Consider the following 26,116-nt stretch of genomic DNA (forward strand, 5'->3'; position numbering starts at 1 on the left):
GGTGTATAACGCTGCCCTAGGCTAGGACTGTTAGCCCTTCATTTGCTCGTCTATGGACAGCATGTTGCGCCATTGTACTTTTTGGACACTCAATCTGTATATACCTATGTGCATTTTGCACATATTTTATTGTTTTTACAGGGACTATGATCACATTTTGCACACACCTTTGTATTTATTTTATTTTATATTTATTTTGTATTACTGTACATATTCTAATTTTGTGTCTACCCTGATGTCTGTTTTTTTTGTCTTGGGCTGCTGTAACACATCAATTTCCCTTCAGGAATCTATCTATCTAATAAGGTGGAGGTTCTCTACTGAGGGAGCGTGGTAACAATACTATGCAACTTCAATTGCAATTTCAAACTTGATGGCGGTGTCATGTTGGTAAGACACACAGAAATGCTCTTGCTCGAAAAAACGTTATTGTGTCGATGATTGGTAATGGAAATTGACAGGTGAATCTAAGTTTCCTTTAGTCCAGGCGAGAATATTCCTGTTTCCCAGTGTTAAGAGGGTCTCTGTGAACTTTGTACACACTTTTCCGGCAGAAGATGCAATATTTTCTAAGGTGGACATTCAGAACTGGTTTTATATGGATTAGAAGAATGCTGGACACAAGGGCTACTATGTAATTCTATACCATTATATAGGAATGCGTGCTATGAACCTTAGTAACCCATTGTATTAAAAGAAGTTATCTTTAGCCAATAGGGAGGTAGGAAGATGTGCCTGATTTTGGAACACTGCCAATCTTGTAAGCACAGGGAAGCGTGGGACTGTAGGTAAGAGAAAAATATTTAAGGACTGTTCTAGTTGAATTACTTTGAAAAAATACACAGAGCATCTCTGTGTGTTTCGCTCCCATGCCCATGAAATAAAAACTCCTGACTGTCTTTTAAGGGGAGGCGGGGGAAAAGTTCTCCAACACCAGTGCTAGTAAGGATTGCACATTCGTCCTTCATCAGAAAGCTGCTTATTCCTGGTATGGACTGAGGCAAACTGGGAGTCTATCCCAGAGACATAGGGCAGAACCTGGGATTACACCCCAGAAGGGACATTAATTCTTTGCAAAGCACTCGAAAAGAAGCCCATAGGAACAATTTAAAGAAACCAAGGAAAGCGCTTAACCTAGCTATCGTGTCACATCATGCCCAAGAGCTGTGCTTAACCGCCTCATCCCTGTGATTCCAAAAATGAGAGCCAATTTTGTAAGAGTACAAAAAGCCTTATAAATGACAACAGTACTTGAAAGGCAATGATTCCCCTCTTGCCTGGGTCTCCAGTGCTGCTGACAGAAGGGCTGTCTGTTGATGATCTCGAACTGTCTTCGAAAGTCATTGTCTTGGCCACCGTCTTCAGGCTGGCACCCAGCTGGGGCAGATCCTGCTCCTGGCCTTGGGCCACACCCTCCTGTTGGGGCAGGAGCAAAGACCGGAGTGAGGTGGAGGGGCACACTCTGGCTGATGACGCACACAAGCTTACCAGCTGAGGAGGTTAAAAACAATGAGGCCTACCTTGGGCACACTATGAGGACCTTGGTGTTCCTAAGGAAAACTAACTACAGACGATGGTGGCAGGCCAGCAGTAGTTGTCACGATTGTAGTCCCTCCTCCTTAAGGGCGCTCTGGCTCTTTCACTTCGGACCTGATTTTGTGCACCTGCCCCTTGTTCCAGCCTCCTTCCAGCCCCCCTTAAAAGCCCGACGCCCACTCAGTTCGGGGCTCTGCATTGATTCCTGTATCGTGCGAGCCCGGGACCTGGAAGCGCCTGGCTGCGTTATGGTTTTAAGTTTCTGTTCCTGTTCCCGCTCCCCCTGCCGGTTCCGACCCGGTTCCTGTTTTTAACCGTCAGTCTCAGATGGACCGCCCGGCTTTGGACCTTTTGCCTTCGTTCTGGATTTTGCATCGGAATGTGGTTTGGATTGTTTGCCCCGGACTCACTCCCCTGTACACCTGCACACTTTGCCCCCCCCACCCCTGTATTCATTCCCGTATCCTGCATGACTTTTTCCCCAGTGTTTCCTCACTCATCCCCGGATCGTATCGTCTGCATAGGGCCCGGAAAGAACTCTTTCTTGACAGTAGTAAGAATGTTAGTTTAAGCTGACCTGCTAATAGAGATCGTTAGGCCCTCTAGGTTTGCACGTATTGCAGGTCAACATGGGTGGTGTATTAATTGATTAATTAGTTAATTGGAGAAGGGCAGAGAGCAACATTCTCACTGGGTTGAATTTAGACTAGGTCTGGTTTATGAAGGGAATCATGGTGATAGTTGTGTAGAGTAGGTGTGTTTATGTACAATGAAAGATTTGGAAAAATAAAATCTCCCTGCATGTTCCATCATGATCCCCGTGTGTGCAGGTCTCTTGAGCCCCCTGGTTAGAGGTACTGTAGGCCTGTCATAATGGCAGAATAGAGATGTTATAGATAGAAATGTTAGAACAGTGGAAATGATATAGAAACCTTTAGTTCATTTTCAAATAAAGTGAACAGAAATATATTTTTTTTAAATCACTTCAGGAATATTTAGAAGGCCAGTCCTTCAATTTCATATTAATGAATATGGGTTTTTGGTGACTCCAATATGAATCACCCCAACTGTATAAGAATAATATTTTCTAGTGAGCAGAATTACCATGACATTCCAAGAGGAATTTCTAGTATTTATACTTCTAATGGTTCAATGGGAATTTTAATGAGTTGTGCAGGTGAAAGACCATGAAAAGCCAGATAGTTTTTCAACATATCTTTTAAGATACCCCTGAGGGATTTCCCAGAATGCCTGTAAATCAGTTTAATTTGATATTTATTGAGAATAATTTCAAGAACAGAAATGTTAGAGATTCACATCCTTATCTATGTGCACACGAATCATCATTCAGATCACACCCAGCTCTCCAAAGTGCTTACTGACATTTACATTAATTGCAATATTTCCCATTAAACTCACGCCAGTCACTCGAGCTGTAATAAAGCCTATTACATTAACAGCAGGGTGCACCAATATGAAGATGCATTTCTAAATCAGCTAACTTTCCCTCCCAATGATATTTTCCAGTATGGAAGGCTTTCCACTTAAAATAAAATTAGCTTTATTGATGCAGCTGGTTATTTCTAAGCTGTAAAGAGAGATTTTGGGCCATATTTACTTAGCTTCTCAGCCATTTCATCCAGGGGACAGATTTATGCCCTCAAACCTATCCTTTCTAAACTTGATTTGTTTCATTTTCTTTCTTCTCCTCCTCCTTCTGCTGTTTCTCTTAATTCAATCAGAATCCTTCCAACACTTCCAAAAGTCTTGATGTTCTCTTTTATCCCACTCCTACCCTTTCTGCCATTTTTTTCTAAACTCCCTTGGAGCTTGAGAACATCCTGTTGGTCCTGGAAGATCGGTGTGTCATTCCCGCCTGGATCCTAATGACTTAAATAAACTCGCTATTGGCTTAAGCAGACTAATTTAACAATTTCTCTCAGGTCTCCCAGTGTTTGGATGCATTTTCTCCCACTATCCAGACTATTATAACATCATACCTGTACATACTGAGGTATCTATTAAGATACTAAAGAGGCTTTAATATGCCCAGACCTACACAGGTTTCATGCTAACTATATCCTGTCCACCAGCACATAAATTACTTATTACAGTGGTTTCAATTATAGGAACCATGGTACTAAGTAAACAACATCATAGGAAATGATTTCTTAACAGTTGGTCATTTGCCTTGTTGAATATTGTATATTATATTATTATTGTCTTGTTGAATATTGTATATTGTATATTAACCAACATCTGTATTGGTTAATATTTCAATTTCAGGTATTTTTTTGCTGTCGATTAATTTGCTAAATTAAATGGCATACAGGAAAATATCCATGAATGATGTTTGCAGTAGAAGATTCATAATCTTAATATAAATGTCACTTAAACCATACTTATTCCTTATCAAGCTAAAAATTCAAACAACTGGACAAGGTTTTTGTTGTAATCTATCTTATGTCATCTAGATGTGTTATTAAAAGCAACAGAATCTTGCCATTTTTTGATATTTTACATAATGAGCATAAAGCATTACATTAAGTTGTAACTAAAAACACTAAAAAAATACCTTTTATCATTCCTGAACAAATATCTTTGCCACTGTAAACCTTTTAGAGCTTTGAAAAGAAGCCATAGTTAATTTGCACGCCAAACATCTCTCTCTTAGTGTAACTGTCGGCGGCAATTATATAAATCAGAAGAACCATGAACAAATCACGTCTTTCATTAGCAAGCCTGAAAAAATAATCTTCCTTCTGCATGTTCCAGGATAGGTTAATGTTCCGAGACCTGTCAAGGTCTAGCTCAGTTTCTGCACCTCATTATTTTTTACAGTGACACGTTTCATAGGTTATTTCCTAACCTCCTTCAGAAAGAAATAATAGTCTTTAAAAATACATAATCTAGAGGTATTTGGGATCAATCTGTTCCATTCTAAGGAATCTGAGAATGTCAAACTTATTGAATTGAACTACCCCAGGTGGCCTGTTAAAATGTGGTCTTTATTTTAGTGATGTTGCATTATGTACAGTAATTTCTTGTTTTTCTTTGCTTTATTGTCCAGAATGAAGTTTACGGATATTTAGTGCTATAAAGGAGATAGACAAGTGCTACATGTGTTCTGATTTCACTAAAGACATTTTTCTCAAAGACTCATCCTGGCTCTTATAATGTTTCCGCAGACTGACAATACTACGCTTTTCTCTGCCGGTCTAAATACCCTATGAATTGCTCCTATGCCTTCTATGATGACTGAGGAATGCTCTGTCTTTTTGTACTATGGACTCAATTAAGCTTATAACAAAAACACAATCACCACTTGTTTAGTTGTTTTAATTGATATTGGTCATAATTGCACTTTGGGGTGCAAGGCAGTTCAGGAATTAAGCAATGTTGCTGTTGTTGAATCCTGCAAGAACTTGCCAGTTATTTTCATTACTCATTATGGCAAATAAGCCCTTTAATGAATTCTGATTCACTGCCCCCTATGATGACTAAATTGAATTGATACTCATTGGTCAGTGAGGCAGGAATCTTATAGGTGACAAATAGTACAAGTGAAACCTTTTTTTAATGTATATCATCCCCTCCTCGCTATATGAATCTTTCAAGACAATGGCCTCTAGCAAAATTTAACTCATCTTTTTCAGATAAACATTTGTGTTAGCTCTTACATAAACTAAGCAATGTATTTTTCCCACACACTCCCCTTTCTGAAAAGGTGTATCCTGTATGCAAAATATCCTGTGAAAGTGAGTTTCAAATCTTCCTTGCTTTTTTCCAAAGTGTTGTTAATTTGTTTAAACAGTAAAGAAGAATACAAACATTACAAAGCATGAATCACATAAAACAATACAAAGAGAAGTTTGATTTAACTCAAAGGGACAGTTAAATTGAAGTTATTAAGAAATCCTTGAAAAGATGCAATTTTCTTGCTGTAGGAGACGTTTATTAAGCAGATTTTCACCTCCTTGAATGTTTATGCAATAAAGTTTCGGTCTTCTGATTAAAGCATATTAAACCAAAATGTTTGTTACAATAATATACATTATTGTGATATATTTCTTGAATTGACATTGATTATGTCATTTGTATGAAATTTATGGAATTAATTTGGTTTAGATTCCAAAAATCTGTACATGTACACTCTGTCCTAAATGTGCTTTCAGTTGTCTTGTAAGAAATGATAAAAAAATCTCGCTAAAATATACAGTATCGTAACTTTTAACCATCCCATGAGCATTTTAAACTTGAAGGTTCAGTTCTACAGCACAGGCAGCAAACAAAGTTGGGAGGTTTTGGTTCTTACTTGAAAATCTGCCACCCACTGGACTCCGTAGTCAGGGCTGGGCTGCCCCACGAGCTCCTGAATCTTGGCTCTCCTCAGCGGGTTCTTAGCCACAGCAGAGCTCGGATCACTCGGAGTGAAGGCCCTTTTCACTGGATTGTAATCAACTATCTGATTGGTGCTATACGCCCTCCTCCGTGGTGAGCTCTTGGCATCCATTCCTAAACAACAGAAAGAGCATTCACATTAAGCCACCTGAATCTATGAGAAAATTAATTTTAATTTGCATTCCTTGGTCTGAGTGAGCAGCAGAGTCTTCTGATTTGCATTCAACCATTAAGGAAGTAATCGAGATATTTATTGTCTTATCTGATTTAAATAACCATTGTTCCAAAGTCCCTAGTCACTGTGCATTTTCTCATATTTGTAAAACCTCCTGGTCGTGGCTCTTCAACACCAGAAATTAGTATCTCTGCATTATGCAAAGATATGGTGGAAATTTAACAATTTTATCAAAACAATGGGCAGGTCATTTCCACTTGACTGAAATCTACCAATTTCTCAGTACTGAAGTGCCAACAGGATCATTAAAATGTGTTCAAAGCTAAATGATTTTCAATAACTCCGTACTGAACTTAGTAACAAGCAGTTTAGGTGTGATCAACTTAAGACTCAGATCCAGCTCTAATCTACTTGGCTGAGGGAACAGCCAGGCCTAAAAACATTGATTACCTAAAAACCCCTAAGAATTGATTACCTACCGTCAGAACCCCTCGCTAGTTAAAATGAGTCAAAGACTCAGTCATTCACTTCATTTGGATGGGGATGAGGATGGTGTGGAGGATAGGATATAAAACGTATGCTGAGAAAGGGGTGTTAAATACCCCTATTTGTAATTAATTAGGTAGGGTGGAGGATAAGCGTTCACTCTCACATGTTATTAAACCCATCAATTTAGATGTGAAAGCAGTAGAGTACTCTTGATACAATGACAAATAAGTCTGAGAGTTGGCTGACTCATGCAAAATAACAGATGTGACACATGAATCATAATAAAGAGAAGAAAAGACTGATATTAAGAAAAACAAATAAACATGATACCACATCTATTCAAATAACAATAGTAATACAGTTATAATAACAGAACAAATAATTCAGATGTATTAACAATAAAGGTCTTTGACTTGTTGCTAGAGGGATGATGTCCTGGCTAGAAGTCTGAAGCTCAAAAGACTGAACTCAGTTGATGTTTTTCACATGCCAAAGCAGAATACAACTGCTACGATTATACAGGTGAATGGTTTTACAAATGAATACAAAACTACAGTTATCAAAGTCTGTGTTAATGGGAGAAAATTATTTAACAGTTACACACATCCAGCTGTGTAAAATGGGAGGAATATCTGGATTACAGGTATGTTTCCTCTTAACCTATTTGGCCACAAAGACAAGGCAGTTGGTCTTTTAGAAGGGGTGAACCACACAAATGAACCCCATATATGCCAAACTGTTATAAAGCAAAGAATGTGACAGCATCTTAATAAATAAGTCGTTTACAACACAGACTGTAAAGCATACGAATTGCTCAAGTAAAGATGGGATAGCGTTGTTACCTCAATACAATTATTTTAAATTTGCATCCGCTTTTGAGTGAATTTCAGCATGGGAGCTGGAGTGGAGGAAGGGAGTGCCCTTGCAATAGAACACAAGTATCAAGGTCTGTCAGCTAAGAGAGGGGGAGAGTCAAAGAGATAAGAGCGATTAAATGCAGGGACATGACTGAAGCTATCAGGGCCATGTTTGGACACTCACTGATGCAGGAACTTGCAGGGCCAATCGGAGGACTACACTATATAGTAGTTTCTATATCCTTACTTGTGGGTTTCCCAATCAGGAGTGGCATAACCATAGCCATAGCCATATCACCCTGCAACTCACAGCTGGCAGCCCACTGAAGCTAAGCAGGTGTGAGCCTGGTCAGTACCTGGATGGAGACCTCCTGGGAAAAACTAAGGCTGCTCCTGGAAGAGGTGTTAGTGGGGCCAGCAGGGGGCGCTCACCCTGTGGTCCATGTGGGTCCTAATGCCCCAGTATAGTGACGGGGACACTATACTGTAAACAGGCGCCGTCCTTCGGATGAGACGTAAAACCGAGGTCCTGACTCTCTGTGGTCATTAAAAATCCCAGGGCGTTTTATGAAAAGAGTAGGGGTGTAACCCCGGCATCCTGGCCAAATTTCCCATTGGCCCTTACCAATCATGGCCTCCTAATAATCCCCATCTATGAATTGGCTTCATTACTCTGCTCTCCTCCCCACTGATATCTGATGTGTGGTGAGCGTTCTGGCGCACTATGGCTGCCGTCGCATCATCCAGGTGGGGCTGCACATTGGTGGTGGTGGAGGGGATCCCCATTACCTGTAAAGCGCTTTGAGTGGAGTGTCCAGAAAAGCGATATATACGTGTAAGCAATTATTATTATAACCAAATGCCTGCACTACTTAACTGTTGAACTACTGTCTTCACAAAAAGAGGGCCAGGACGGTGACACCTGAACTGTTGAGAGACTGGAAAGAAAAGGACAGAAGCTAAAAGCCTGAGCAGAAAGTACACAGAACCTGTACTCGGCATTGTCAGCTTACAGCTTGGTATAGGCGTGGGTATCTCATCAGGGAAAACTTGCACCAGGGAGTAGGAAGGCTATGCTTGAAGAGCAACAGATGAGTGCCAAGAAGATAAAGCACTGGCAAAACAGTAGCAGGGAAAACGAGAGCAGCAGAGGTGAGGGGCAAAGGGAGACTATTTGGGCGGTGAGTACTTGTAGGCAGACAAGGCCCAAGATTCTCCAGCAGTTCCTGCAGGCTGAGGCTGCTGGGGAGTGAAGTCATCACCACAAAGGGGAGAAGCATAAGCACATCAGCAGGGTCTTTGAGCTGCTGGCTGTGTACCATGCAGGGCGAAAGAGCAAAGACTTCTCTCTGGCTGGTTGAAGGAGAAGAAGATGAGGACTCAATGTTGTAAGACCTTTCCCTAAAGAGATATAGTCCACTTCTTTAAATCAGGAGGAGTTCATTAGCAATCAAGCAAGATTGGGATTATGAGAAGTAAAGTTGGATTGAGAGATATCTGCACTTGGAGAGCTGAAGCAGCAGTTCCAGAGGTAAAAGTCTGATTAATGAAACTGGCATTAGATGGCGAGTGAGTTTGAAATAAGGATTAGCCATATATGTGGCATTATTTTTAAAGTGAGGGGATAATAATGGCTAAAAACCCAAAAACTATAGAGTAACAACAAGCAACAGGAGGTGACCATGGGCAAGAAGATGTGTAATGGGAATGGGGAGCAGACAGCAAGTGAGAAACAAAGAAAGCTTGCTAATGCTGTTTCAGAAGAGCAAAAACTGAAATAAATTAGACAACATTATGTGTTTTTATCTGGGATTGGTGAGGGCAGGAGTTTTTCTCCCAACCCACTGTTCCAAACTAAAAGGCACAAAATAAAACCCTAAAAGGCACAAGCACATGCATTACATTTATTTACAGTAGATACTGTATTGTAGAAGCCAGTGAAACACAAGATGTCTAAAGCAATCCAGCTGCAATGCTGAGATAACGTGTCCTTTTTTTTGTTTAGTTTTCTTCTCTCTTTCATTATTTGTAGAATTGCCTGCTTTTCTGTATTAATCACTGGTAAAGTTGAAAATGGATGTCCTGAAAAGCACACAGATGTTTAGGTTATGTTTAATTATGTGTGTTGTAAAACGCAGCCTGGGAGTACACCTTTGATGTAAGGTTGAAAGCAAGGAGAAATCTTGCATCAAATACAGTACACCATGTTTATAAAAAACACTAAAACCACACACAGACAGGACGTGAGAAGGTGTATGAATATGAAGCTCAATCCAATAGTGAGGGAATAGGAGAGAAACGGCATGAATGAAAAATGGAAAAGAAATGTCCCATTAATCCTCTATTCATGTAAAGATTTTCATTCAAATTGTTTTCTTTCATATGCAATTAAATGAATCACTTTCCAACATTTTTTTTCCTTCCATGAATCATTTACAAAACATTTTTATCTTTCCTAAATGCATGTTTTTCCACTTTATATCAGGCAGTCTTCATTTATACAGTGCATAGAAATTAAGGAGTTAAAAAACATCTGCTATAACAAAGGTTTAGATATAGTTTTTGAGATCAGACTCCAATCTGTCCTATGCCCACCTACCTGCATATACATATCACGTCTTTAATTTACTCACTTGCGGATTTCATTTCTGATCCCTTCCTCCACCCTGTCTTTGCTCTTTCAGTAGTTTCCTGGCTCATCGCTTGCTAAGGAGGGCTCCGACTGGTTTGCCCTCACAAACACATTGTGCTTCTGTTGCCAGGGGTGCGAGGCAAGACGACAAACTAATTGACATCAAGCTTCTACCCCGCCTTAATTAGGGTTTGACTTGAACGTTCAAATTACGTTTCACAAAATAAAGTAATGTGCTTTCCCATGTGTTGATTTACACTCAGGAATGTGAAGTTCTTAAATGCTGAAAAAGGCTCACACAGCTACATAGCAGGAGCCTCATTTCAACTCTAATAACTTGAGCATTTCAGTTTTGTTTTCTGTTTGTGTGTTTCCAACTGCAGCTTCTACTGCAGTGGTATTGTCCTCAGTGAAATAAAACAACTCAAATGGGCAATGATCCAAAACAAATCTACCGTGCTGACTACTAATGCTATTTGAAGTGGGACATGAATACATCTCACTTATCCAGCATCGCAATATTGAGAGAGGTATTGCTGGGGTCTGTTAATTTAGCCTTCAACAAAAGTTACGCTAAGATGCCATAAAGCTGACTTGCTTTAGCAGCCCCAGTGACTTAACGCTACATAATAAAAGACAGGAACAACACCCACAGACAGGACAAAGCAGATCAATGTCTGCTGCATATGAAAGGACAGAACCGAGAGCAAGACAGAGCAGGACAAGGAGTAATTACATATCAAAGAACAGGACAGGCACTCAGATTGTGAAACACACTTCTTTTGGACTGTATATAAGAGCTGGGAAACCCTTGCAGTTTGTCTGTTCTGTGGGGCAGACCCAGCGCACGAGTTGTGTACTTATTGAGCTCAATAAAACTGAGTCTGCACGAGACTGTGTCCTGCTCCTCTGAGGAAGAATTTCTCACAACACTATTAGACTCTCCCGGTCAGGGAAGTGAATATTGCGAGCCCTGTTTTGCACGTACCCATCATCGCCTGCTCTGTGTTGACAGCTGTGCTCTCTGACAGCGTCTCCTGGTAACCGTCACCCAGGGACACCACCATCCCCTCTCCCGGCAGCCCCCGGCCCTCACAGATGGATTTGGCCGGATCTTCTTCTTGGGAATGGTAGAAGACGGAGCTGGCCGATTCGTTGGACCGCATCATGCTGTACCGTCTTCGTTTGTCCTGCCGAACACGAGGAAAAACGCAAACGTCCTGATAATGGAGCTGCGGTTACACTCTAGTGCAGTTATAGTCTATTATTCGGTTATATCATATTTGGCAGTGTAAGAAAAATGCCTAAAGCACATACATATATTTTAAATAGATATCTTGTCTTTCTCTAATTCTCATTAAATCCTCATTGCTTGATTATTCCAGTTTACTGGAAATAACCAGTGTACTCCAGTGTTTTCCTTCTCCCCTTTTGTAATATAACAACATTTTTCCTGTTAGTCTTCGTGTTGTGGTTTTATTCTTAGTAGTAGTAGTAGTAGTAGTAGTAGTAGTATTGTTGTTGTTGTTTTGATCTAAGGGTCAAAAAGTTGTGCAGTGTCACCAATCAAGAGCTCACAATTGGCCTTGATTCCAAAACTTCTGGGAAAGAAAGTGTTTTACTGTAGCTCCTCAATCCTAAAGGAAATTAATTTAATTTAAAAATATTATGACCCTTTACTAACTTATATACTATTATGTGCTATGTACTAGACACCCTCAAGTCAGTATAGTCTCTGTGCTATTAAACACTTAGTAATTCCAATAGTTAAATAAGAACTTCATACTAAGGACTATTCCTGATATGAATCAGGGTTAGTGACCAGTAAAACATAGTGCGTATGGTCAGGGACAGTCAGAGCAGATTTACAGTGTACACAACTGCAAGAAACCAGATTTTTTTTTCTAAGGTCAGATCAGAAATTTAGAATTCACTATTATCATTTATCACTTTCATGTTAAAAATCTGTCCTGTTCCACAGTAACCTCAGTTTGTATTGTTAGCAAATCAGTTTGCAAATCATGTTTATAGAATTTAGAAATGGGCTATAAGTTCATAAGAATAATGTATACAAATTCCAGCTAGTTATATATTACAGCAGTTAATATTTTCCACCTGAATTACCTACTGTAGTTACAATGCCATCCAAATGTTTTAGGACAGTTAAGTCTAAACTAGAATTGTCCATCATTTCTTAAGAAAACAAAACGTGCACAAATACATCCCCTAAGTATTTTATTTTTTATAAAGTCAATTTAATTAAACAAACTAGTGTTTATTTTAAAGGGTTAAACATGTTTTGTTTGTAAGGAGTAATGGTTTTAGGACAATTGACTGACAGGTGTGGCTTGTTGGCCAGGTGCTAGTGGTAGGGCAATTAGGCTCATAAAAGAGCTGTGAGCCAATCAACCTGTCTCATTTTGACATCAGAGTTTGGAATGCACTGTTAGGAACCAAAATAAAAACTTTTCTTTCTGTTAGGTTAGATTTGAAAACAGCTCAACCAGAACAACAGAAGCATAGAAACTGAGCAACCCAGGTCAATCGTTTATGATGTGATGAACATGAAAGAAACTAAAAAGTATAATTACCAATCAAGACTTTATCAACAAAGCAAAACTTCTGCAGTTGATGACAAGCAAATAAGATCACTTTATTGGCCATATACAATTTATTTACATTAGAATTTGTCTTTTTGCGTACCCCAGCTTGCTCTCTATGAGACACACAGACAGGGAGAAGCTTGGGGTCAGAGCGCAGGGTCAGCCATTTATATGGTGCCCCTGGAGCAGTTGGGGTTAAGGGCCTTGCTCAGGGGCCCAAAAGAGTAGGATTCCTCTGCTGGCCGTGGGATTTGAACTGGCAACCTTCCCGCCACAGGCGCAGCCCTAGATTTAAAAAGGCTACACTATAAGATGTACCGAAATCTTATAGTTGATGGCGCGAGAGCTCCAAGACAAACATTTGCACCATTTAGGGAAAGGTTTAAGTGAGGAGAAAGAAAGTCACTGCTCGTGCTCTGATACACACAGGCTTACCTGTAAAGAAGGGTGGAGTATGCTATCTCTGTAGCTGGTTCACTCAACTTTAACCGACTGACGGCATCCTCCAAATGAGTCACTTCAGTACGTGATGGGCCTTCACCGTGCAGCATCACAATGACCCAGAAAGCAGCAGAAAATCTTGGACTGCATACACTAACTTAATCTCAAGACTTACTCACCTTAATTTTTTGGGATTGATGCTTTTGTCCAAAACGACTTACGTTGGCAGCCATTTCCACAGCTAGGGGTTTTATTAGAATAATTTAAGTGTTATTTAAAATAATTTAAGTGCCTTGCTCAAGGGTATACCAGCAGTGTCTCACCTGGAAATGGAGCCTACAAGCTTCCAGGTACAAGTCCTGACCCCTAAACATGACTCTCCCAAAATTTAAATGTTATCAAGTGTGCACTTTATAGGCTGAAAAAAACACGGGGTTAGAACTCCCCCAAAAAACAAAGGAAAACTCCAAGTGGCTCAACAAAGGCTTGGCAAAGCATTTCAAAATATCATGCAAATATTTTGGGAGGTCAGTGGGTTCATACAGTTTTAGCCTCGAAGTGATATGCAACTCAATACTGACTTTTACACTCTGTAACATAAGAGAATGTCTCCAAATAATTATGGTTTCTTGAGAAATCACAGGACTGAACACAGATCAGTTTAATATTTTTGCTCCAGTATGATCAAATGTGTGCCTACGATAAAATGTATTTTATATTGTAATTATATTTCGCATTTATTCTCATGATCACTAATACAAAAGACTGTAAAGTACAAATAGGTTTTGACTGCCTTCTTAACAGTTTTGGAGGGCACTGGATGTAATATGTCAGAAATGTCTGTGAAGTTCACAAAAGCTGCGTGGCTACAGTTTATACTCACAGATTTGGGGTTGGGGTGATACCGTGATGTGTCACAGACAACACAGTAACCAATCAGGCGATCCCCGGGGAACAGATGGGTAGCACCAGTGGGGGAAAGCAGCACTTCCTTGGTCTCAGGAAACAGCCAGTCAACGGTAACATCACTAAGGACTGGAGACATGGATTTCTTCAGGGATCTGATCATCTGTCAAAAGAGCTTCAGTGAAAGTCAAGAAGGTCATGCAATGCTGCTAAATTTTCAGTATGTTCCACTGTCAACGCACTGAAAGTGAAAACAAAACAGCATTGTGAGTTACTCCCTGAAACAAAGGCACAATATGTGAGTGGACACAGAGCTAGTAACATGATGATAAGATGAGATCAGATCACTTTATTGACCATATACAATTTCGTGTACTAGGAATTGTCTTTTTCGCATAACCCAACTTGCTCTCCATGTGACACACAGACAGGGAGAGAAGTTAGGGGTCAGAGCACAGGGTCAGCCATTTATATGGCGCCCCTGGAGCGGTTAGGGTTAAGAGCGTTGCTCAGGGGCACAACAGAGTAGGATTCCTCTGCCGGCCACGGGATGCGAACCGGCAACCTTCCAGCCACAGACCCTTAGCCACAGAGCCACCACACCGCCCCATTCTGCACTGAAGGCTCAGTTATTTGGCCTGCTTTAGTGGCCAGGTACCCACAGACAGATAGCCCCAAAGTTAAGGGTGCGCTTTCAGTTAGAGTTGGCAAAAGCAGAAACTGGTCCAAACCTGAAAGCAACAGTTGAAAGACTTGTCCTTTAAAATGACGTCATGCCCCCATTGTTCAAAATTATTCCGCTGAATCCAGAGGCTGTGTCCTCTATTGACAGCATAACATAATAAAGAACCGTATGCATTTTGCAAATTGGAGTTGCTCTATTTTTTAATACCCAATGCCAGTTTTGCACAGACATGCCTTACTGATCGTGTCTGGGCAATGTATGTTTTACTGACTCTTTGCCACAGACACTGTCCAGTGTGGGTCTTCACATAATGTTTTCTGATTTACCGTTTTTGGAAGCTCTGTTTCTTGAATACCTTTGTCCTTCTGTCTTTAGGTGTTTTGTGTTCTGTTCAAACATGTTACATTCAGCAGCACAGTCTTCATCCTGCCTAGCCTATCCCTATCACCTTAGCTCGCAGCATGTCTCCACAGTATTAGGATAACGCAGCCTTCTAAAGTGTCCGTCATTCAAGAAATAAATACAAGTGTTCGCTTAAAACAAGGAAAATTTTAAGGATACTATACAGCCATGCAGGGAGATACACTACAGTGCAAATGTCTTCAATATTTTGAATTCTTCTTACCTTTTCACCCATTTTGTTCTTCCTTACAGTACACAAAAAGAAAAATCCGTGGTTATCTTCTAAAAGTTATTCCCGGTAGATCTGTATTTGTGCTGTAAATTTACCTTTATGGATGTACTGTATATGACTAAAAATAAGATGCTACATTACCCATTTGATCCTCATGCTTAATTTGCCTTTTGTGGTCATCTTTCTGAAGAAGGTTCAAGTCAGTGGAAGATCTGAGTAAATTGCTGATGCTCTTTAAGAATATCTTTGAAGAAGGTTCAGATGTGGATGCATTAAAGTTTGTCAAATAAGCTTGATTTCTTCTCATTCCACTAAGACATGTTAATAAGAATGAAATGTATTACTAATAAATTAATATACACTATGTATATATTGTTTATAGTAGGAAACAAGAGTAGAATATCTAACTAAATTGCTGATGCTCATTAAGAATTGTGCACAACACTGTACTGTAAGTATTACCAAGTTGAATGATTGCAGTTTCAGCTTGTCACCATTAGTACTTCTTCTGGAAGAAGGATATTTCCTCTTTCCAGCCTCAGGATGTTGATATAGACTGGCATCAAGCCATGTAATGAATAATCATTAAACAGTCATTTAATTGCGTTAATCCTTTCAGTTAGTCTTCACATTACAAGAAATCCTTTGCAGAAAAGTCAACTGCTCTGTAGGTATTTATTTAACCTTTACTTTCTTTAGGATATCTACACTATAACGGGATTTCAAACAGATGTTTGTATTTGTGTTTCTATGTGTATTTAGGAAAATAACATAATGATTTCTACAGTAATGTCCCCATTCCTAATTCCCCATAGCAGGGATCTCCAGCTTTGCTAACCTGCAAAACTTGGGGCTATGTGTCCATGATGCCTCCAGGTACAGTATTGGAGACCACAATGCATGTCTTATGTAATCAACCTTGAGAGACCTTAAGAAAATCTGTCTACATTATTATCTTTACGTTCCAAAAGAATTAAGTTAATTGGTAACTTCAGATAGAATAAAAGCTAAAAAAGTCTTTCGAGGAACTGAATTTGAGACCCCTGCCACTGGTCATCTGCCATTTTATTCTTTAGGGAAAGTGTATATCAGATCATTGCTTTTATGGATAAGTTAATGTGTAATTCAAAAGAAGATTGCAATAATGGTCATGATGATGTCTTACAGTGTTGTAGATTTCTCAACAGATCATGGACTTTAAATTATGAATATGTCATACAAAATAGGAAAGGTTTAAAAATTAAATAATTTACAGAGGGAGAAAAGGAGATCTACACCCTGGACAAGACTCCAGTTCATTGCAAAGCGCACATAAAGGGACAATGTAGATACATCAACTAGCCATCAATGTCACTGGAAGTTAAGAAGAGCACCCAGAGAGAGCCCACACAAATATGCAAACTCCACACAAAACCAGAAGAGCTCTAATGCAGAAGCGTTAACTGCCATGCAACTGTAGTACCTGAGTTTGAATGAAATATTATTGTACACAGTACGTTTACCTTTATAGATTGATGTTGCACTGCTAAAATTAGTCTTATTTCAGCATTCACAGAAGTGGAAATACACAGTGAAATACTTTTTCAGTTTTCCAAAAATCCTAAAAAGAAAATCGCTTGCTATTTGCTTTCACAGACTGCATTCTCCAATTTCTGTATTACAAGATCCATACCTTCATATACAATCTAAACAATAACAAGAATGCCAAAAAAGGCTGATCGAACCAGCCTTTAACTTCTCATTCTCTGCTGCAAACTGTTCTATGGCGAACACCATCTGGGAAGCTTGATTCTGTGGAATATGTGCCGTACAGTTTCTGTGATCACAGGGATTGTTGCAATTGAGAAAGTGGAGTGTCTAACAAAAAGATGTAATGGGTTGTTGTTTTGGTTAGTACAACTTGATTGCCTATATGGACCTCTGGAGGTTCCAGACTGTATTACAGGGTCGAAAACGTTTTTCAGACTTGGACCTGAAGTATCCCAAATTAGCCCTACATTGCCTGGGCTAATTAAATAAGTTGGCTAAATGATTTGCTTTTTCCAGTCCGCCACTGTTTTTGGCAGATTAGATATTGGTAACATTCAAAACCCAAGCGCCAATTGTCTTAATTGTGTTTCTGCCAATGTCCTCCATCACTTGTCTTGGTTTTAAGCAGATGGGTCCATACAGAACTAACTGGTGGTACTGCCTGATACAATGTAATGCACTCACGTGCCCATTTAACACGAAAAGGACCTTAATACATAACCTTTTAGGAGTTGAAGAGTTCCATAGAGTCCTAAAGGGGAACAATAATTTACTAAACAAGTAAAGACTAGTTTAAAGAGTTTGCTCAACTATCCCCAAAACAAAAAATGTATTCGATATTTCTAGAGGTACTGTATATTTGTATTAAAATAAAAATTCAGTAAAAGATTCAGCTTCTAAGATCTGAAGGACAGAGTGGTACTGCAGGACAAGATATATACTGTATTTACCCATATTACCTCTACATTTAGTAATTTGAGCGCCCAAAATCTGCATCCCACGACTGCCAATAAGCAGTTTGATTTTCTTCAAAATTCTGAAACACAGTAGTCTTCAGTTGTTTTGTTCTAGTCTTGTAACTCAGGCAGCATTCTAGGGAAGTTGTAATTCAATTAAAACCTCCCACGTTCTAATTTAATTTTTGGAATTGAAAAGCAAAGCAATTCTTTTTTTAGAAATGTTAATTGTGTTCCGCATGGTCACTTCGCTAAGCTTTACATTTTGTTCATGATCATCCTCTAAAATAACATGGTCCCTTTTTTTGGATTAACAAGGTAATTCTTTATCCCCTTATCTCACTTTTATCAGCTCCATTGAAGCAGCCAGCTAAACTCGTGACTGCTCCTGCAAGCTGTGATAACCTTTAAGCCGCTGCAGTGACGCAGTTTGGTTTAAGGGTCATTGTGAAGACTTCTAAAGCTGTGGAGGAACAGCTTTTACCAGCTTTTGTGTCATTTTTTTTCTGTTTTTAAAAATGACTTCTGATTGCCTTTTCGAGACATCCCTCAGTGTTGGAATTGCTACTGCTGTATGATTAAGGCTCACCAACACAACGCTCATATAAGATTGTGAGAGCTGAAGACAAAGCACACTCATACTGAAATTGCCCTAGTTTACACACAGCAACTCAAAAGCACAAAGAGCAAAAAAAAGGACAAAGATATCAAACTAAGGCTTTAATTTACAGGAAATAGGAACTCCCCTCTACCACCACCAGTGTGCAGCCCCACCTGGATGATGCGATGGCAGCCATAGTGTGCCAGTACACACACCACACACTAGCTATCAGTGGGGAGGAGAGCAGGGTAATGAAGCCAATTCAGAGATGGGGGTTATTAGGAGGCCGTGATTGGTAAGGGCCAATGGGAAATTTGGCCAGGACGCCGGGGTTACACCCCTACGCTTTTCGAGAAACGCCCTAGGATTTTTAATGACCATAGAGAGTCAGGACCTCGGTTTTACGTCTCATCCGAAGGACGGCACCTGTTTACAGTTTAGTGTCCCTTTTACTATACTGGGGCAATAGGACCCACATGGACCGCAGGGTGAGCACCCCCTGCTGGCACCATTAACACCTCTCCCAGCAGCAACTTTAGTTTTTCCCAAGAGGTCTCGCATCCAGTTACTGACCAGGCTCACACCTGCTTAGCTTCAGTGGGTTGCCAGTTGGGAGTTGCAGAGCGATATGGCTGCTGGCCATAGACCTTTACTCAGCTGTCTATAATTGGTAGCACTGCAAGCTCACAGGAACCCAGCCAGTCGTAGGATCTCTGTTGCATCACAATCTTTCTCAACCATTCTGTTGCATCACAACCCCTTTCCCTAAAACTAGAATCACCCGGCCAGCTGTATCCTTGCAACAGCAGAGACTTTATGCTGCTCACTGTTTGAACTTCGATATTCTACCCAAACGGGAAATGCTCCTTCATGCTTCTGCATTGTTGTACATAGGCTGTACATATGTTAGTTACCATGACAATGTTGTCGCTTGAGTAACAGAGCACTTGATTGAAACACATTAGTACTGAATGCCTTTAGGAAAAAAATAATTTTCATTTAGGGCACTTGCAGTACATGGCCCACCAGAATGTCAGTAAAATGACTTTAATTGAGCCCTTTCAGTGAATTATTTACTTGATTAGACCTTTTTATTTGATTTATTTATTTTTTCAGCCCTTAAAGTGCTGGACAGGTTTAGACATTAGGGTTGAGGTTACAGTTATTAACATTTGCCTTGTTCAAAGCTGGGTTTCTGAAATCATTTCTGTGTACTGTTTCAGTTAACCAAGAGCCTGAGAATCACACAAGGTTACACATGCATTATTTTGAAACTCTAGGTCTAAACACTGAAAAACAATTTACAAAATTGAATTGAGAATAAAAATCAATTAATACTTCAATAAGACTAGTAATTAAGAGTTTAATTTGTTGTTCTTGTTGTCTACGTTGTGTGGTGTTGTCTGTTGTACTGTGTATGTCCCGGGAGATCAGCACGATTAAGAATTCCAATGTATGTGTACATATGGCAATTAACTACTTTGCTCTAACTGGAATGAAATCCAGAGGTCTCAAGGTACAATGTAGCTTATAGATGCCCCGCATATACCATCTACGGCCAATAAAATAACCTTTGCTATCTTCATGCTCGCCTATACAGTAAGTGAGAACAATAATTATTTTAGCCAAATGATTTACATGAACATGAGATACACATTCTGGCTAGTTACAATTAAGATGTGTAGGATTGGTGAGGTAGTGTTTTAAACGTGCTTTAAAATACAGAGCAAAATAAAGCGACATCACTTGGACTGCAGTGAATGTCCTCACATCCAATGACACACAGTGCATCTACACAAAAGTATGTTGCAGAAGAGCATACAGAAGAACAAGCAAGTATAAATAAATACTTTTGGTTGTAGCCTCTCGCCCTCAGCCAAGAACTCAGCAGTGCCTTTGGATACAGTTGACAGCCCGATCACCAGCCTCCTGCAGGCACTCTGACCGATTCCAAAACTGAAACACCTGCCAAGGAAAGTTAGATGTTATCCTGGTGACTTCGGGTTTCCAGACAGAAAGTTGTGCTTTTGGTTCGGGTAATTATTGGATAATGTATTATCCACCACACAGCTGTAGTTGCCACTGCATGATTGGGCGGGTTAAAATCAGCATGAGCTACTGTATGTCAAACGCACATGGAAAACAACACGTAAATATGATTTTCTGTAGAGTGTCCAATTAAAAGACGTGAAACAAGAATTCACAGAGTACAACAAATCGTTAAAATAATACTAAGATGCATACAGTACCTTTAGAAAATTAATCAAATCTATCTTTTTTAATCTAATGTCGTCTTGAAAAGTGAAATCCCTTTGATGAGTTTAAATGACAGTCAGCTGAGTAGATGTGATGTTTTCAGCCTATTCCCATCACACACAGCAGGTTCTAGTTTTCTCATTATTCTTGTCAACTTTCCTTCTTATTTGAAGAACTGGTGTGCACTCCAAAAACTAAACACAGAGATGTATCTCGTGTGAACTGCAATGGCTTTTGCATATTTAATCTGTGCTAAGAAACACAAATAAGGAGAAACAAAAGGCCCAGCCAGTGTGACCTTTAACATAGCTGTTTGCAGTTACATGTGAATTCCAAGCTAGACATTTACTGCCATTTATTCTGAATGTCATCAGGATGTGTATATTTAGGAGCAGCTGGACTGATTATACAAGGATGTGAATGAATTGGCTTTGACTAATTTTCATTTGCATCCTCTCTAAAGGGTGGAAAAAGGAAGACGTCTGGTCCCTCCCAGCAAAAACTATAATCTAACTGGGATGCTCTCAAACATGTTGCCCATTTTCTTTTCTTTTTAAAATTTCATTAGAATTCAGTTTAGGATAGCTTTCCTGGCTATACTCCTTTAAACAATTGTAACTCCTCCGCAAGGAACCTGGAAGCAGCCTGAAGGCCAGTCTACTACAAAGACCCATTGTAGATGTCACGAGAGCCGGTTCTGACTCCCGTGAAGTGTGTTGTAAAAGAACCTATGCGAGACGGTGTAATTCGGAAGTGTCTGGAGAAGCACATCAGGAAAGGTGGGGTCAACAGACAGAGGGCGACGACAGTGGCGAGCTCGGGGAAAGGGAGCAGGCAGCGAATCCAAGGGAGGTCCAATGGGGGTAGTTTGGGCACAGTCCAATGTCCAATGCTAGGAGGTCCATCCGAGACAAATACAGTTAAAAAACCAGAACAGGGAACTGGGATCAGGAACACAGAAGATAAAACCATAACGGGACTGGGCGCTCCGAGCCCCAGACTCAGAGGTCAGAACGTCTTGGCATAAGGCCTTGCCCTCAGGCTGCTCCTGAGCCCAGTGGATAGGCGGGCCTTCAGACGTCCGTCTTCCAGAGCTGAGCCCAGAACTACGGAGACGCTGGGCTTAAATAACAAAAAGGGAGACAAGACGCGGGTGAAGGTATTTGAACTAAACATAATACTAAAAAAGGTAGGAGCGCCCTCTAAAGGAGGGATGACGACCGTGACAGTAGGAACTACCATGGTCCCCGGATGTATAGTTCACTGGGGAATTGCATTACGGATTCCCTCAAGGACCCTGAAAGCCAAACTTTTTGTTGATATTAAAGCAGCCTGTGCCACTTTGGTGAACATCCAGTATCATCTTCAGCAGCTGAAGGGGAGGGTTGCAGCTCCTCTCATCCACAGACGAGGAAAACAAGCAGATGAATATCCTCCAGACAGTTAGATAAGGAGATTATACCATGATTCCAGGCCAAATAATAGGATGGAGATTAGCGCAGGTGATGATTCCTTTCATTTCTGACAATTAATTGTACCAGAATGTGTACAGTACATTTGCTTCCTTGATAGCTTGATGGCTACCACACAACAGTTGAATTCACTAGGGCACGTAGGATTTTTGATGACTCCAGGACACAGAAGGAGAGACCTTGTAAATTCATCTCTATACTGATTGACAGCTTATCCTTCACACAGCCAGAAAACTAGATCATCTCGGCATGCCAGAACATCACTGCTTTTGATTATTTCAGGTAGATTCATTATATTGTTCTCTAATATGTATATTATTTCACTGTCACAGCATAGATCAGAAATCTTTCAAATATCCTTTTACTTGTTGAAAGTGCTAAACTTTATGTTTTATTCAACTGATCAAAAAAAGTTAAATTCATCTCTGGGTTCCAGAGCAATCTCTAACGTGTGAGTTGCACACATTGCTTTGTTGTTAGGCACTGGGTTTTTTTCTCTGCTCTTTTTAATTTAAGTTTCAGCATTGTTGGATGATATGACTTATTTTAGGTCATCCATTACATGTTCTTACTGTAATTTCGGCTTCACATAATTGCATAAAGGTAACATGGATAAGAGCTATCCTTTTCTCTCATCCTACTACTCACACATTTTTGTTGTAGACCATGTCTCTTCCTTGATTTTTTTTTGAATTACTGTAGGTTTGTTTTGTTCAGTTTCAAAACATTGCTAAAAGCACATTCAAAAGAGGTATAAAGAGACAACTTTAAACTGATCAGATTTACAAAAATAAAATTAAATATTTGTTTTTAGACCATGATAATCTAGGAGCTTGCTCTCTGGCGTAGAACCTAACCTCATCCGGGTTCATTATAAGTTTTCTCTTTGCAGACACCCATTGTATGTAACATTTTGAGAATAACTGAAAAGTGAGGATAGCTTTGTCAAAAACAGCCATTGTGCCATCTGTATACAGTAGGTTCCAATGCATATGCAATCACTATTTCTATACAACACCCATTCATGGTAACACCAGAAAGTGGCTGAAGCTGTACGCAGTCTATAAAACCTTCCTAAAAATGGGAAACCACAAGGAAGATACACACTTCTTGGGTGTTCTCTAGAAAATGGCATTTTTTAACTAATTAAAATTTGTTTCAAACCTTTGCTGAACTGCTCTGTGGCTTCTTGAATCCCACTAACTGCCAAGCTGCTCAAAGCTTTTTACTGCTCTGTTGCTTTAATTGGTTAACAGACAACAGTTAAAAAGGGGGGAATAGGGCTAACATAACTGAGTTAAGCAGTTGAATAACCAGGGGCTTTATTTAACAAAATGACAGATGTGTTTTTTGCACAGAAATGATGCTTCACTCAGTTGCTGTCTCATTATTCTGTATTGATGTATGAGGTACAGACAGGTTTTAAGGATTCAAATATGACATGAATAATGAGCAGTGATTTCAAGAAAGGCATAAAACTACTGAGGCCTCTCAAATTATTTTTTATATCCTCAGGAAAGTAGGAAGAGAAGGCACTTCTTTACTCAAGTGTCGTGGGATTCTGAAACAAGGCATCCAGCCATGGTGTTCAAGCTAATCTTCTGGCTTCTTTCTGAAAATGTCGGGATGACATCCTTGGAGCTCGTAAAAACAGCATTAGTTAAACAGGCCAAATGGCTTCCTCTCTTCCTTTAACAATTTTATACGTTCTTAACCTTGTTTAACTCATTGTGATCTTCCGTGTTATAATTGTTTCCTATTATGAAATAATTACTGATTTGTTCATGTTTCATCTTCCTGAATATAATCATTGACATCAGCTAAAACTGACTGCCAGGTAAACTAAACAGGGTGAAACCTACTAATACTGCAACAACTGCTCTAACATGACACAGTATTTTGAACAATTCAAAGCCGCATTTCAATATTGGAGCTGTATATTTATTGCCAAGAAGAACCACTTGTAAGCCTATTGTAAATAATTGCTGGCTTTATTCTGATCAGAAAATGTTCTTTTTTGTAATGTGACTCTGTCACAGCAGTTTAATGTGTAAAAACGTGTTGTGCAATTCCTTTTTTAAGCCATTCTTGGAAAATAATCAGCCCAGTCAGTCTCATTCAATTTAAGATTCTTTTTATTTTCTATACCTCTTGGTCACGTAATCCATCACCATGGTATAAATTTCCCCTATTTGATAAGGCTCAGAACTATTTGCACTCTAAAGATGACACTAATCTAATAGTCTCTATTCTTACAAGCTGTTTACCAGATATTAAAATATTGTTGCAACAGAATAGTAGCAAGACAAAGAAGATGCTGTTGGGGCCTAAACACAGACTTGTCTACTATAAATAACATCAGTCCAGCCATCTGTGATCAGCTACCCAGATTAAAAATCTCTTTTCAACCTCAGTTTAACATTTGAAACTTACATCAGAAAAATGAATGGGTGTTCTTAAGTCAACTATGTAATATTGCACATGTACAACCGATCTTGTCCTAATCAGATACTGTGAAACTGGATTATACGTTTGTTTTTTCTAGATTGGAGCGATATTTTAACACATTGCTTGCAGGTACATCCAGTATGCCCAAAATATTCCTACAAACTCATCACTTCTGTTTCAGCCTCATCCCATCGTCTTCCTGTAAAGTTCAGGATCGGCGTTAAAAGTTGTCTCCTGACTTACAAAGCCCTACGTATTAAACTGTGGGAATCTCTACCTGAGGCTGATGAGACTCCCATCCTCTGTTTTTAAAAGTAATGTATTTTTCCATAAGTTTAACATAACTGTACATGTACAGGTCATCACCTGGCTGATGAAGTCACCAAATATGTGATCTATGTGATGTCCAATCTATGAGCCTTTAGTGATGCCAGAGAGAATCAAGTCACTCCACCAAATGCTGCTCATGACTGGGCCTTGTGGAGCTGTACAGTAAATTGTCACAACCTCCCACAATCACACACAAGCCACCAATTCCAGAAGGCATAGACTTCAGAATTAATTATCCAGTCAGCCCTTCCAATAAGTACCACACCTTCCAGCTCCAGACTGTTTAACAGCAGCGCACAGCTGCTTCAATGCTCAGTATTGGGTTTCCCTGTTGAGCTTCACGTCTTGCCTTCGCAGCAATTCTCCTGATCTCTCAATTGTGTGTTTCTGGTTCCTGGATTTAGATTCCCCTCGACAACGATTCCGAATCTCGATTTACGGCAGATTTACGGAGAGCAATCTACTCTTTTCTGGGAGAGAACCTTGACCTCAGTCTTGGAGGTGCTGATTCTCATCCCAGCTGCTTCACACTCGGCAGCGAATTGCTCAAGTGTGCGCCAAAGTTCAGTCAGATGATGCCGAAAGGGACAACATCATCTGCATTAGCAGTCTAGTGGCAGGCATAAGTGAAATAAAAAGAATATTTGGCTCAAAATGTTAACAGGTTTGCGTGGGTAGTTGACTACTGATATGCGTCGTTCCTCGTGTTTAAACTGCACAAACTCATACTTCCTAAACAAATAAGACCTACCCCTAACACCACACACTGTACCAAGCCACACAAGTAGAGCGACGCATCCGGAGATGATACCTCAGCGGCCCCTGGTTTACCTGGTGATGAGGGAGTGGCTGCGAACAAGCTCGATGACTGTCCCCGTGTTGCTGACGGCCCCGTCCGTGAGCAGGAAGAGAAGACGAGGGTGCCCCCGGTACAGAGGCTGATGGAGGATCCAGCTTAGAGGAGACAAGATGTTGGTGCCACCCATGTCTGCGCGGATTTTCTTGATGTAATCGCAGGCTATGGCAAGGGTGTCCTGATGAGCACAGAGATGCGTGGGGTCAATGCATATACATCCATTTCGTATCTGTGTTCTATCATTACAGGCAATCTGCGGTGTTGTCTGTGCATTTGTGTGTGACCTTGGAAGTACTGTAAAAAATAAA

The 26,116-nt window shown here is 40.0% G+C and overlaps 1 protein-coding gene across 1 annotated transcript in view; it reads right to left on the reverse strand.

The window, feature by feature from the left end:
• Window positions 1-26,116, reverse strand: part of vwa5b1 (von Willebrand factor A domain containing 5B1) — a 73,991-nt gene that overhangs the window by 24,041 nt on the left and 23,834 nt on the right. Inside the window, exons 9-14 of the mRNA XM_088938078.1 lie at window positions 25,784-25,986; window positions 20,297-20,411; window positions 14,018-14,203; window positions 11,079-11,280; window positions 5,852-6,051; window positions 1,278-1,416 (exon numbers count right to left, since the gene is read on the reverse strand). Of these exons, the coding sequence (XP_088794204.1) occupies window positions 1,278-1,416; window positions 5,852-6,051; window positions 11,079-11,280; window positions 14,018-14,203; window positions 20,297-20,411; window positions 25,784-25,986 (1,045 nt within the window). The remainder of the gene's footprint in view (window positions 1-1,277; window positions 1,417-5,851; window positions 6,052-11,078; window positions 11,281-14,017; window positions 14,204-20,296; window positions 20,412-25,783; window positions 25,987-26,116) is intronic.

Source organism: Atractosteus spatula, chromosome 20 (assembly GCF_055471065.1).
Source record: "Atractosteus spatula isolate fAtrSpa1 chromosome 20, fAtrSpa1.hap1, whole genome shotgun sequence".
NCBI classification, from domain to species: Eukaryota; Metazoa; Chordata; class Actinopteri; order Semionotiformes; family Lepisosteidae; genus Atractosteus; species Atractosteus spatula.